Source organism: Podarcis bocagei (genome assembly GCF_964188305.1).
Source record: "Podarcis bocagei genome assembly, chromosome: 7".
In the NCBI taxonomy this organism is placed as follows: Eukaryota; Metazoa; Chordata; class Lepidosauria; order Squamata; family Lacertidae; genus Podarcis; species Podarcis bocagei.
Genome location: NC_138132.1, coordinates 56986092 through 56998981, shown reverse-complemented (window position 1 = coordinate 56998981; position 12890 = coordinate 56986092). Strand labels below are relative to the sequence as shown.

The window sequence follows — 12890 nt, the reverse complement described above, 5'->3', positions numbered from 1 at the left end:
CAATTTCCTAACCTTGCCAACCTGGATTTAGGAGTTAAGTTGCCTCTTAGATTTCAGTTCAGGTAGCTCAGTCAATGAGAGGCTGGGGAAATTACATAGACGCTTGCATCCAGAACTTCAAAGCATGTTCTACACATAGTAAGCACTGTATTGATCAATAGCTACTGCTCAAGAAAAACAATGAGGCCCAGAGGCATGCCCTTGAATTTCTCAATTCTGTTAGTGGCATGTTTTCTCCTAAACTTACTGCATTCCTCCCACACCCTCCCACAATTTTGTAGGGACCCATCATATTTTAATACCCAGATTAATGCTTGCTATTAAAAACATGTTAACTGTGAAAACAATGGCACATCTATCACTGCTCTCCCTTCACCCCCTCAGCATATTGACACATTGTTTAAGCTATTAAGTGGGCACACGTGTTTTTTCTCTCTGCTTAGGTGTTACTGCAATTTACTCCATTGTTCAAAGAAGAGTGCCCAGGAATTAAATGACTGGATAATCAGTTTGCAGAGTGAAGAAGTCTCTGTACAGAACAGATTGCAGTTTAATGTTCTGCTAGTAGTTCCATGCATCAATAAGCTCACCGTGTCACTATGTAAGTTGCCAAATCTAGCTTCTCAAACATGTGTATTTACAGAAAGATGGATGCAGGCTCAGCTAGTCACTACTTTCAAACAAACTCCAGGCCAGCTCTGGACAGATATAAACAGGGGTCTCCTGTGAAAGGTGTTCTGCCATTCCCCTTTCTGACCTGCAGATCTCGCAGCTTGCAAGGCATGGCCGCTGCCATACACCTCCCAAGGTATTCCAGCACGGGAGGGAGCAATTCAGATTCCATAAGCTGGAATCTGTATTTTGTTGCACCTCCTCACTGTATTAGAAAGCACTTTGAGAATGTACATTAGTCACATTAGGAAGGGCTACAGAAGGGACCAGGTTGAATCCCCAGCATCTCCAGGTAGGGCTGGGAGAGAACACTGCCTGGAATTCTGATGAGTTGCCACCAGTCAGTTCACAATATAAAAATTCAAAATACATAATAAAACAAAGACAAACCAATAAACCTCCATCCCACAAACAAATTTAAAAAGCCATTGATTTTTAATCAGCTGAATGCCTGGTTGAAGAGCAACACTTTCACCTGGTGCCTATATATAATGAAGGTGTCAGGTGAGCCTCATGGAGGAAAACATTCTGCAAATGGGGAGCCACTGCAGAAAAGGTCAGTTCTCCAGTTACCACCCTCCAGACCTCTCTTGCATGAAGGGCCTCACATGATGATCTCAGAGCCCAGGTGGGTTAATACGGAGAGGCAGTTTTTGAGGTATTGAAGTCCTGAGCCATTTAAGGCTTTATATGTCAAAAACCAGCACTTGGCATTGGATCTGGAAACTAATTGGCAGCCAGTGCAGTCAGGCCAAGATTGGTGTAATATACTCAGATCATCCTGCCCTGATGAACAACCTGGTTGCCGGGGCTGTTATAACTTTGTGCCTGAAGCTGAATCTGTGTTGTTACAGTGGTACCTCTGATTGTGAACGGGATCCCTTCCGGAGCCCCGTTCGCAACATGAGCAGAACGCAACCCGCATCTGTGGGTTGCGAATCGCTGCTTCTGTGCATGCGTGTGATGTCATTTTGAGCATCTGTGCATGCGCGAGCGGCGAAACCCTGAAGTAACCCTTTCCAGTACTTCCGGGTCGCCACAGGATGAAGCAAACGTAACAAGAGATATGACTGTACTTTGCTTCAATAAAGATCCCTTTGAAACATGTGTTACTTGACAACACTTTTCAGAGAGAAGGTGGTTTTGCACAAAGATCTGAATATAAACCAATCCTAACGTCAGAAATCACAATTTGAGAAACACCCAGGTTACATCCTTAATATGTGTTTTAAAACGACAACTGTGGGGAACTGCTTCTCCTTTAATAAACAAGGATGGCAGAACAGGATGCACTGGATTTTAACAATGTTCTTCCACACAGGCCTGTGGGCTGTCTCTGTGGCTGTCCATATAAAGTTGGAGCTCTACTTTCCCTCGAATATAGTTACATTTCAATTTCTGCAACAGATTGTACAGAAGAGTTGCCAGCCACCATTTAACCTTCTCATTTGCCCATTCTCTTTATGTACTCAATCCATTTTCTTCAGTGACTGCTATGTATTTTACTCTGGTTGTTTGCATCCTGTGACAATCATTTTAAGACTCAACCACTGATCTAAATGCATTAGCTGTTAAAGCCATATCCAGGGCTCTTCCCCCGCTTTTTCTGTCTCGCTTCAGCAAAACCCAGCTTCCTGGTGGAACTCATATGCAGTGACAAAATGGGGGAGGATACACGTTTTTGTTGGCACAAGTTATGTAATACTGGGAAGAATTGGGGGAGGGATGTGTGCAGTTCACATTTTCATGCAGATCTACCCAATTCACAGTTTTTGGACTAATAAGTAAACCAGAATGCCTCTATTCTTTGAAATTCACACATTGAATTATGTGACTCAGTTCTCCAATCAAACCATGTACACAAAATTGAACAAGTTAGCGACAATAATGTATAAAACTACAACATATTGGGGAAAATTCCTTGCAGAGATGCAGTTATTAAGCCAAATGATACAAATAAAAGCAAAAAAGACTACATATTGGGAGAAATTAACACAAAAAGTCACAATTTTTGTTCAGATTTTTTTAAAAGAAAATTTTGTTTAACAGATGTGGAAATGGAGCATGGAAATTGAACACTGGCATGCATGGGCTTTCAAGCCTCAGAGGGATATTTCTTTTGCAGGTAGAAAGTAAAATACCTCTTTCTCCTTGCAACAGATGAGAAAAGAGCAAGAGGATTTATTATATTACATAACCAAATGTGACAGAGAACATGAAAGCACACCAAGGCCCATTTAATGATGTAGAAAGATCTGATGCATTTTTTGAAGTTAAATGGGACTGGACCTCCTCTGATCTGGATGGTAGCTTTTCAGAAGGAAAAGTGTGCTGTGAGTCTAATACCTTACAATAATTATTTAGGTGGCTGTTTTGCTAAAATCCAGCTTTTGCTTAAATAATCCTTTTTGCCATGCAAAAGTATTCTTCTGTGACATTTACTGGATTACATATTTTGATGCCTGTATGTAAAATGATTTAACAAAAAAGTAAGGTACATGACAATCACATGTTGCCAGGTTCTGTGTTCTACAGATGAACATGTGAGGAATTGGGTGTCCTGCCTCCCACCCAAAACACAATAATGGGCATGTCTCAAGGTGATGTATGATGTAAACAGAAAAAAAGTGAAACACACAAATATGAAAACTGCAGATAAGTTTCAACCTAAAACAATACAAAATAGACACTTGTGACAAGGACCTATTATTTCAGCTGGGAAAGCCTGTTGGAACAAGAATATCTTCTGGAAGCACAGATACTGGGTGCCTGCCCAATTTCAAAAGGGATGCTGTTCCACAGAACAGGAATGGCAACATAGGCAGATATTTGGGGGATTAGACCAAACATACATCCAGCATCCAGCTTAACCCAGTAGACAACCGCTTACCGTATATCCAGAAAGCCCACAATCGTGTCACAAAGATAAAAACCATCTACACCCTTATATGTCCCCCAGGGACTGGTGTTCAGAGGTATGTACCGGTATACTGTTTTCTTTGAACACTACAGTCTAATTTAATTGTTATACGGGATGAACATTCTGCTGGATCAGTGTGCAGGAGATGTATAAAGGCAAATTCTGCCCTAGGGATCATTAGGAAATGAAGTGAAAATGAAAATGAAACTGCTGACATCATAATGCCATTCTATAAATCTATGGAGCAACCACATTGCATATACTGTGCACAGTTCTGGCCAACTCGCCTCATAAAGGATATTGTAGTGTCAGAAAAGTTTCAGAAAAGGATAACCCAAATCATCAAGGAGATGGAGTGACTTTCCTCTGAAGAAAGGTTGCAATGTTTGGGATATTTTAGTTTAGAGAAAAGGTAAGAGTAATATAAACGAAGCTGGGTGTTGGAAGATTCAATAGAGAAAAAAGAAAGTGCTTCTTCATAGGTAAAGGTAAAGGACCCCTGGATGGTTAAGTGGGGTCAAAGGTAACTATGGGGTGTGGTGTTCATCTCGCTTTTAGGCCAGCGTTTGTCCACAGACAGCTTTCCAGGCCATGTGGTCAGCATGATTAAACCACTTCTGGCAGAGTGGAACAGAGAGCACAGAAATGCTGTTTACTTCTTCATACAGTGCATTCAGCTATGGAACTTGCTCCCACAGGAGACCGTGTCGCCAACCTGGATGGCTTTAAAAGAGGACTGCACAAATTCATGGATGATAAGGATGATGTGATCTGCATCATGACTAGTAATGCTTCTGAATACCAGCTGCTGGAAGCCACAGAAGAGAGGACTCTTCTGCTTGGGTACTGCTTGAGGCTGTCCTATGCTGGCTTGGATGGGGCATTGACCTGATTCAGCAAGGCTCTCCCTATGTGTTTATATCATTAAAGGGTAAAGGTAAAGGGACCCCTGACCATTAGGTCCAGTCGTGACCGACTCTGGGGTTGCGGCGCTCATCTCGCTTTGTTGGCCGAGGGAGCCGGTGTACAGCTTCCGGGTCATGTGGCCAGCATGACTAAGCCGCTTCTGGCGAACCAGAGCAGTGCACGGAAACGCCATTTACCTTCCCACTGAAGCAGTACCTATTTATCTACTAGCACTCTGACGTGCTTTCAAACTGCTAAGTTGGCAGGAGCAGGGACCGAGCAACAGGAGCTCACCCCATCGCAGGGATTCTGATCGGCAAGTCCTAGGCTCTGTGGTTTAACCCACAGTGCCACCTGCGTCCCCTTTATATCATTATCAGACTCAAAATACTGGTTCAGAACAATGCCAGAGCTCAGTGACAGAATATATACTTTGCAGGCATGCGAAATGCCTGAAGCTCAGAGAACAGGATGCTAGACTAGATGGGCCTTTGGACTGATTCAGCAGGGCTATTCTTACATTCTCTTATGAAGGCAATAGCGCTCTCCCAGTCTGTCCCTCTTAAAACTGGATGCATTTACTTACCAAAGGGATCCCAAGCTTCTCCTGAAACACACTAATTTGTGGGGCCTATATGACAACAAAATACTCTGATCAGAAGCTTGAGACTTGTCAGCTCTAAAACCTCCAGAGTCAGAATTAGGCGGTGGGGAGCCAGCCTTTTGGAGCACTCCAGCTTTTAAGGAGATAATAGCAGCCAGTCAAAAATCTTTTATGTAGCTGCTTTCAGAGCACAAATACTTTGAAACCAAACACAATCGGAAACTGACACTTTGCAGGCATAAGACGTCGGGGCAAGGTAGGTGGGTGGGGAGAAGTTTGATAATGCCACTCAGCTAGCATCATGAAAATTGGAATCCTGACAAAATTTACCTAGGCAATTCCCCCTTTATGAAAAGAGAAACAAATCAGAGATTATAAAAGGTTTCTTTTTCTTTTTTAAATTTGTCTAAGAAAAATGTTTAACAAGTGCCGGATGTGAAATCAATTGTTAAGAAGCTTTCATTCTCCACGTTTCATTTTATTTCCTTCTCTTGCGGTGACAGGCTGTCTTCCCAGACAAGGATCCCAAGCTTTAGATAGTGATACATAAGAGGAAGCGTTCAGACCAATTAAGCCCACAGCTCCACCGAAGAAGCCAGAAAGCACCCCTGTTTCTCTGAGAGAGATTAATTGGGATACTGAACATGATTATTAAAATCAGGTTGGGGGTAGGGGAGAGAATAAAAACCAAATAATGATGGTGGTGGGAGCCTACTTTATGTGACAGATGAATGACACCCAGGAAAGTCGTGGAAAGTAGGAAAACAGGAAGCTGTCTTATACTGAATCAGACCAACAGTCCATCTAGTTCAGTGTTGTTTATACTGACAGCATCTCTCCAGTGTTTCAGACAGGGAGACTTTCCCAGCCTTACCTAGTGATGCTGAGAGTTGAACCTAGGACCTTGTGCATGCAAAACATGTACTCTGCCACTGAGCTATCACATTTTATCATATATTGCAAGGGCCCAGGACTCAGAAAACTCCAACATCCCTGGCATGTGGTACCCAGAAGGTTGAGCAGACCCTTGGCCTGAAAAAGGTTTACCGACCATTCCTATGGCTGCTTAAAGACTTTTTATTATTTAGAATCTGTTGCAAGCCACTTTGAAAGCATCTCAGTTATAAAGTGACATATAAATATATGAAATAAGCAAACAAGTAAGTAAAATAAATATTGGTTCCCACACAGACAGACTTGACTTTCACTATGTTTTGGAAAGTACCAGACAAAACTGCTCTTCCAAATAAGGGATTTTGTTTTCAATATTTTGTACAATATTATGTGGAACAATATTTTGTAGTAATTAAGGGATTTCCTCAACCCCCGCTTAAGCTGAGCACACTCCGTGAAACGAAAACACATTTTCAATTTGGGGAAAATAAAATGACTTTGGAGCCTGATTGTTAGCCATAAATTATCTGACACAAACATTGGGTGGTTAATGTATTAATAGCCTTCCATCTACAGAATTGGATTTAGTATTCCTGTTTATTGAATTGATTTGCAAGCTGTTTACTCAGACTAGAAGAATAATTTGTGAATGACCAAGTCTGTGAGAGTCTAAATGAAAAGGTGGGAACTAATTCCATTAGTTAATCTGTGCTACTTCCTTCCTTCCCTCCTTTTCTTTCTCTTTCTTTCTTTCTAAATGCAATTGTCTCTGTTTTTATTTTTAAAAGATAAAACTACAACATCTACACATTAATTCTCCCTTCCCCAACTTGGTGCCGGCCAGGTCTTTTGAATTACAACTCCCATCACCCTTGATACTAGGTCATGCTGGCTGGTCCGATGGGATTTGTAGTCAAATCAAAGTTCCTTGCTCAAGCAAGAACTTCCAAGTTCACATTAAATTTTGTTTTAGGCAGAAGTTAATGGTGACACTACCTAGAAGGCTTCCAGCTCAGCCATTTACTTGAGGTTAATGGCTCCTTGCTCCAGACAAGTGGCAAATCATTCTTCTGCTGGAGAGAAAAAATGTACCACAGGAAGTTCTCTGTTGCAATTGTAATTTGAATGAGCTGGGCCCATCTCTCAAGCCTATTGCATTGAACCAGATGACCCACTTATCACTTCCAGTTTTGCAGAATACCAGGATTCTATTCTGCTGCACTGACAGTTCAGAAAATATTTATATCTTTCCATGGAGAGTCATCTCCTCCTATTTTTCATCTCCATTGTGCTTTTAAAATAATTCATAAGCACCAAATGAAGGAAAGCATTTCTTTAAAAAAAAGAAACTTTCCCAAGACTTTGCAAGAGACTCAAATACTTTCATGTATCAAGAAAAATCAAAGGGGGGACAGAACCCTGCTGCTTTCTTGACTTCACAATACATCTTCATTGATTCCAGTTCATTGTTTTTCCAAAGACTGACTAATCAAGTTGAGCATTCTCCTTCTGCAGATCTTCTTGACTGCAGCTTGCTCAACGGGACTCTGGCTGGCCTGCTGAGCACCAGAATTATCACGGGTCACACAGAAAGAGTTGCAGCCCATTAAAAGATGCATTTGCATCTCCTTTCTGGCTCATCTAGCATGCTGCAATATATATTGTTTTATGTGATTTGCAAGGCTTAAGGGCGGGGGAGACTATTCTAAAGGAAATAAATTGGGGTTATATTTGAAGATGTGCTGTAATCGTTCCGGCATGGGGAATGCTTTGGTTTACTATGAGAGAAGGCTGCCCTTTGATCAACTATTTGGCCATACAGGATTTGACACCTAAAAGGAGTGTTACATCCCAACACTCTTGAATTTGGAGCCCTGAATAACAGGCACCGCTAACTTCCTAATCCCGGTGCCATGAGAATCAAGAGACCCAACCTCTGCAACTATCTGATCTGTAGCCTATACAATTTGTTGGTGAGATGAACCATTAAGTTGTAATTTGCCTTCCTACTTTCTGACAATACGTTCTTCCTTTCTTGTCTTTTTTGTGGCCCATACAGCCTTGTTATATATGGTCTGATCCTGCTACTACAGGTACTGCAGCCTTGGTTCTACAGGCAGTACTACTGCCTTTAGAACAGAGGTCAACAAAGTGGCATTTGTGGACACAATGAAACCCTTGATAATGTTCCAATTCCTGTCCATACCACAGAATTCCGAGAAGTTTTGAATGCTGTATTTTGCTTGGTTTGGTATTTGGTAAATGCCCACAGGTCCTGCCTTCTGAACATAATGTGTACCCAGGAAATTGTTTGTTAGGGGAGTGTTTGCATAACAAGCTGACAATTGCCATTGTTTCCTATATCTCTAATCTGTGATTTGTCCCATCTCTCACCACCCTTCCTGAAATGGCTGCAGTCAACCAGCAGAAGAGAGACAAAAGAAAAATATATATTTTTCTGATCTCTCCCTCCCTGCATGGTTTCTATCCTAAAATGTTTGGCACTGACAAGCAAAACACCAATAAGGAAGTGGACAAAGTCCAGCTTTTCATTTTGACTGACTCTGCAGTGCATATAGTGAGGTTTGGGTACTAATTTCTTGTGTTCTGAAAATGAATTTTTGCATAGCGAGCTCTTGGAAAGCAACAGAAAGGGGACAAATTTCTCCCCAGGCCCTACAAGATTCACATATTCTGGCCAGCATCATCACTTCACTTGTTTTGAATTTTCTACATCACTATCTACAACACTGTGAAGAAGCAGCAAATTGAAGCCAAGAAACATAAAGCATAACTTTTGCAACATCCCATGAAGATAAAGAGCCCCTCCAGGTTACTTGTTTATTGATCATCCATCCTGATTTTCTTGCACAAAGATCACACAAAAGTTGCATTATATCCAGTATTTACTGAGCATGCATCCTGATTTGTTGGCAGGGTGGTTATAGAACAATCAGCATTTGTCCTGCATTCATCCCGATTTGCTTGTAAGGGTTTATAAACCTTCCCATACATTCATCTCACAATTTCTAATGCATTTCCCCATCACTTTCCAAACCACAAAATGTCTTTCTTTTTCTTTTCTTTTTTTTAAAAAGTGGATTTATTGTGCTAGGATGACAAAGTTTTTTAAATCCACTTCAAATGCACAAACATAAAGGTCTGGTATGTGATTGAATCACTCAGACAAAATATGACAGTCTGGAAGCAATCACAAGTTAAAAGGGAGAGAGAGAGAGAGAGAGAGAGAGAGAGAGAGAGAGAGAGAGAGAGAGAGAACAACACGCGCACACACTCACACACAAACACATTGCATGGAGACTTACCTGGTATGTGGCCATTGCTTCTCTGTCCAGGGACCGTGTCACAAGGACCTCTCCTGTGCTCTCGACAATTTTGAAAAATCCCTTTGGCTCCTGGTCCACACCTTTCCCAAAAATCCGAAATTTGGAGCCCTCTGGTCTGTCATTGTCTACCACCTGTATGAGGCAAACACAGTAGTGAGGATACAAGCCAAGGAAGCAGCAAAAAAGAATTAGGAACAATTTATCATCTTGTAGCACACCTATATTATGATTCCTACACCTCACATAGCTACAATTCCCAAAGTAGTTTAACAATCAATCCCTCTTCCTAGGGTAGTATTGGAACTGCAGTTCTGTGAGGGGAACTCACAACTCTCAGCACTCTTAACAAACCGCAGTTCCCAGGATTCTTTGGAGAATCCATGACTTTTTAAAGTGATATGATACTGCTTTAAATGTATAGTGCAGATGGGGCCTCACGTAAGGCAAGAGGCAGGTCTAGGTAACAGCTGGGGTTTATGTTTTCAGCAATGGAGATCAGGACATTGCTCTCCCTGCCATCCCCCAGAATCCTAGGTTTAACCTGATGCCAACAGTACCTAGGTAAAGGTAAAGGGACCCCTGACCGTTAGGTCCAGTTGTGACCGACTCTGGGGTTGCCACGCTCATCTCACTTTATTGGCCGAGGGAGCCGGCATACAGCTTCCGGTCATGTGGCCAGCATGACTAAGCTGCTTCTGGTGAACCAGAGCAGCGCACGGAAACACCGTTTACCTTCCCGCCAGAGCGGTACCTATTTATCTACTTGCACTTTGATGTGCTTTTGAACTGCTAGGCTGGCAGTAGCAGGGACCGAGCAATGGGAGCTCACCCCATTACGGGGATTCGAACCGCCGACCTTCTGATTGGCAAGCCCTAGGCTCTGTGGTTTAACCCACAGTGCCACCCGTGTTCCTCCAACAGAACCTAGCAGACACTAATTTGATGTGCCCCCTTCCCTGTTTTGGGTGTGTGTGTGAGTGTGTGTGTGAGAGAGAGATTTGCCATCAATGTTAGCTGCCAGTTAAACAATAATAATGACTCTTGCCATGTCTCTTTAAAGATGTTCAATTCAATATAAGTTTATTGTTCTAGCCAATGGCCATGGCAAACCTGCAATAACAGTAGCAATAAAACAATACAGTTCATCTATCCATAATATGAGGCAACATTCATGATGTAAGAAATATTGTTTCCTCTATATATACAATGGTGGTGCTGGCTATTATTATTCATAATATTTCTTACCCACCCATGTGAGGGTAAAAAGGTGTGCGTGCAGCACGCAATGAGGCTACATCATAAAGGTCCCAAATGCGCCTCTGGGGAGAGGGAATTCTACAGCTGCTAGAGATAATGCCCTCCACTAAACCACCATCCCCTTAATATCTGAGGGTGGTAGTGGCACCACCAAGAGGGCTCCCTCTGCCACCTGAGAGGGGAAGGAAATAGTGCAAAGTGTACAGTTGCTGCATTTTGGGCCAAGCAATGCCACCGGTTCTCACTGTAACCTGGAGAGTTGTTCAATTCACTAAAACAAAGAGGGAATTCTGCACATGGTGACAGAAGTGAACAACAAAGCTCTTCCACATGAGAGATCTGTGATCGCTTCAGAGGACAAAGGAGTTTGTTTTCAGGAAGTCCAGGTTCTGACTGCTGTCCACAGCACCCTCTCAACATTTCAAGGCCTCATCTACACTATACATTTAAAGAAATATGATACTGCTTTAAACAGGTATGGTTTCCCCAAAGACTTATGGGAGCTGAAGTTTTTTTAAAGGGTGCTGAGAATTGTTAAGAGAACACTATTCCCCCTCACAGAAGTATGATTCTTATGAAGAAAGAATGATTGATAAACCATTCTGAGAGATGTAGCTCTGTGAGGGGAATAGAGGTCAATCAAAACGCTCAGCACCCTTTATATACTACAGTTCACAGAATTATTTGGAGGAAGCCATTATTATTATTAAAGTGGTATCATAGTGCTTTAAATGTATGATGTGAATGTGGTCAAAGTGAGTGCTTCAGAAGACAAGGGAGTTTGTTTTCCAGGAAGTCATTCTGTTGCTCTGAAGGACAGTCATTCAGATCCCCCTGAAAAGCTTGCTGTTGCCTCTAGTCATTCTCCCTCCAAATTTTGCAAGTAAAGTTAACATTTAAAAAAGCTCCTAGATATGGTTCAGAACAAAACACCTGCAATGAAAACTAAGCACAAGAGTCAAGATCCAGTTATGTCTGCCCATGCCTGAGTTTCTATCCTTGCACCTGCTCTTTTAAAGTCTGGAATGACGACATTGACAATTATCAAGAAGAAGGTCTTTCTAAGTTGATACTTTGTTTAAAGTTTAATTAGCCACAAGAGGGAGCTACGTACTCCCAAAAATGACAGAAATATGGACCTCTTCTAATTGAGGTGACATTCATATATAATGTGCTATGATTCCACATTAAACAGTCAGGACTTATCCCAAAGAATTCTGGGAGTTGCAATTTGTTAAAGGTGCTGAGAGTTGTTAGAAGCCCCCACTCCTCTCAGAAAGCTACAATTCTCAGAATCCCCTGTGAATAGGGAGTGATTGTCAAACTGCTTGGGAATTGTAATGCTGGAAAGGGAATAGGGGCCTTCTAACAACTCTCAGCACCCTTAATAAACTACAACTCCCAGAATGCTTTGGGGGAAACCATGGTGCCTATAGAATTGTTGACACAATTCAAAATGTGTGCTCCTTTGGTTGAGGTCCCTTCACCACCCCCAAGAAAATATTTGAGGGGGCCATCCTACCCCACCACATAGTTGATGGGCATTGCCATTCAAATAGTGTGTGTGTGTGCGTGTGTGCTCCACATCATGTGATCAATTATGTGGGACGGGGCTTATCTGCTCACACAGTGTGTTGGCACCCCTGTTTTGATAACACCAAAGAATGTAGCATTGTGGGGGGATTGGCAGAAATCAAAATGCCATGTTTATGAGGGTCCAGGTAACAGTAACCAGTGTGGCATACTGGTTAAGGTGTCAAACTAAGTCCTGAGAGACTAGGGTTCACATTCCTACTTGCCCATGATGCTCACTGGGTGACCTTGGGCACCAGCTCTCAGACTAGCCTACCACACAAGGATAGTATGGAGATAGGGAGAGGCATGTATATCACCTTGAGCTCCTTTTAGAAAAGACAAGAGATAAACAACATAAATAAGAGAGCAACACCATTCTGGCATCTTTAGAACATTTCATCAAGTGGTATCCAATGCTGGCCCTACACAGAGTAGACACATTGAAGCTAAAGGCCATTAGCTGCAATGGGTCTACTCTGAGTAGGGCTTAGTTGGCCACAGTCCATCCCTGTTTCTTCTTCATCATTATCCCAGTGTACCATCATCATTTTATTTGTATGCCGCCTTTCCATAGTTAAAAACAATGCTCAATGCGGCTTACAGCATGACACGATTTACATAATCACCAATTTAACAAAAGTCATAAACAATAAGATGATGGACTTTTTGGAGCTAGCCGACCTGACTGGAAGAGTCCGCTACCAAAAGGAGGAGG

At 42.1% G+C, this 12890-nt stretch overlaps 1 protein-coding gene across 2 annotated transcripts in view; it reads right to left on the bottom strand.

Moving 5' to 3' along the window:
- CDH13 (cadherin 13) overlaps positions 1–12890 on the bottom strand; it is a 715034-nt gene that overhangs the window by 326024 nt on the left and 376120 nt on the right. For both annotated transcript variants that reach the window (XM_081201168.1, XM_081201169.1), the window contains exon 5: positions 9323–9475. In XM_081201168.1, the coding sequence (XP_081057294.1) occupies positions 9323–9475 (153 nt within the window). The remainder of the gene's footprint in view (positions 1–9322; positions 9476–12890) is intronic.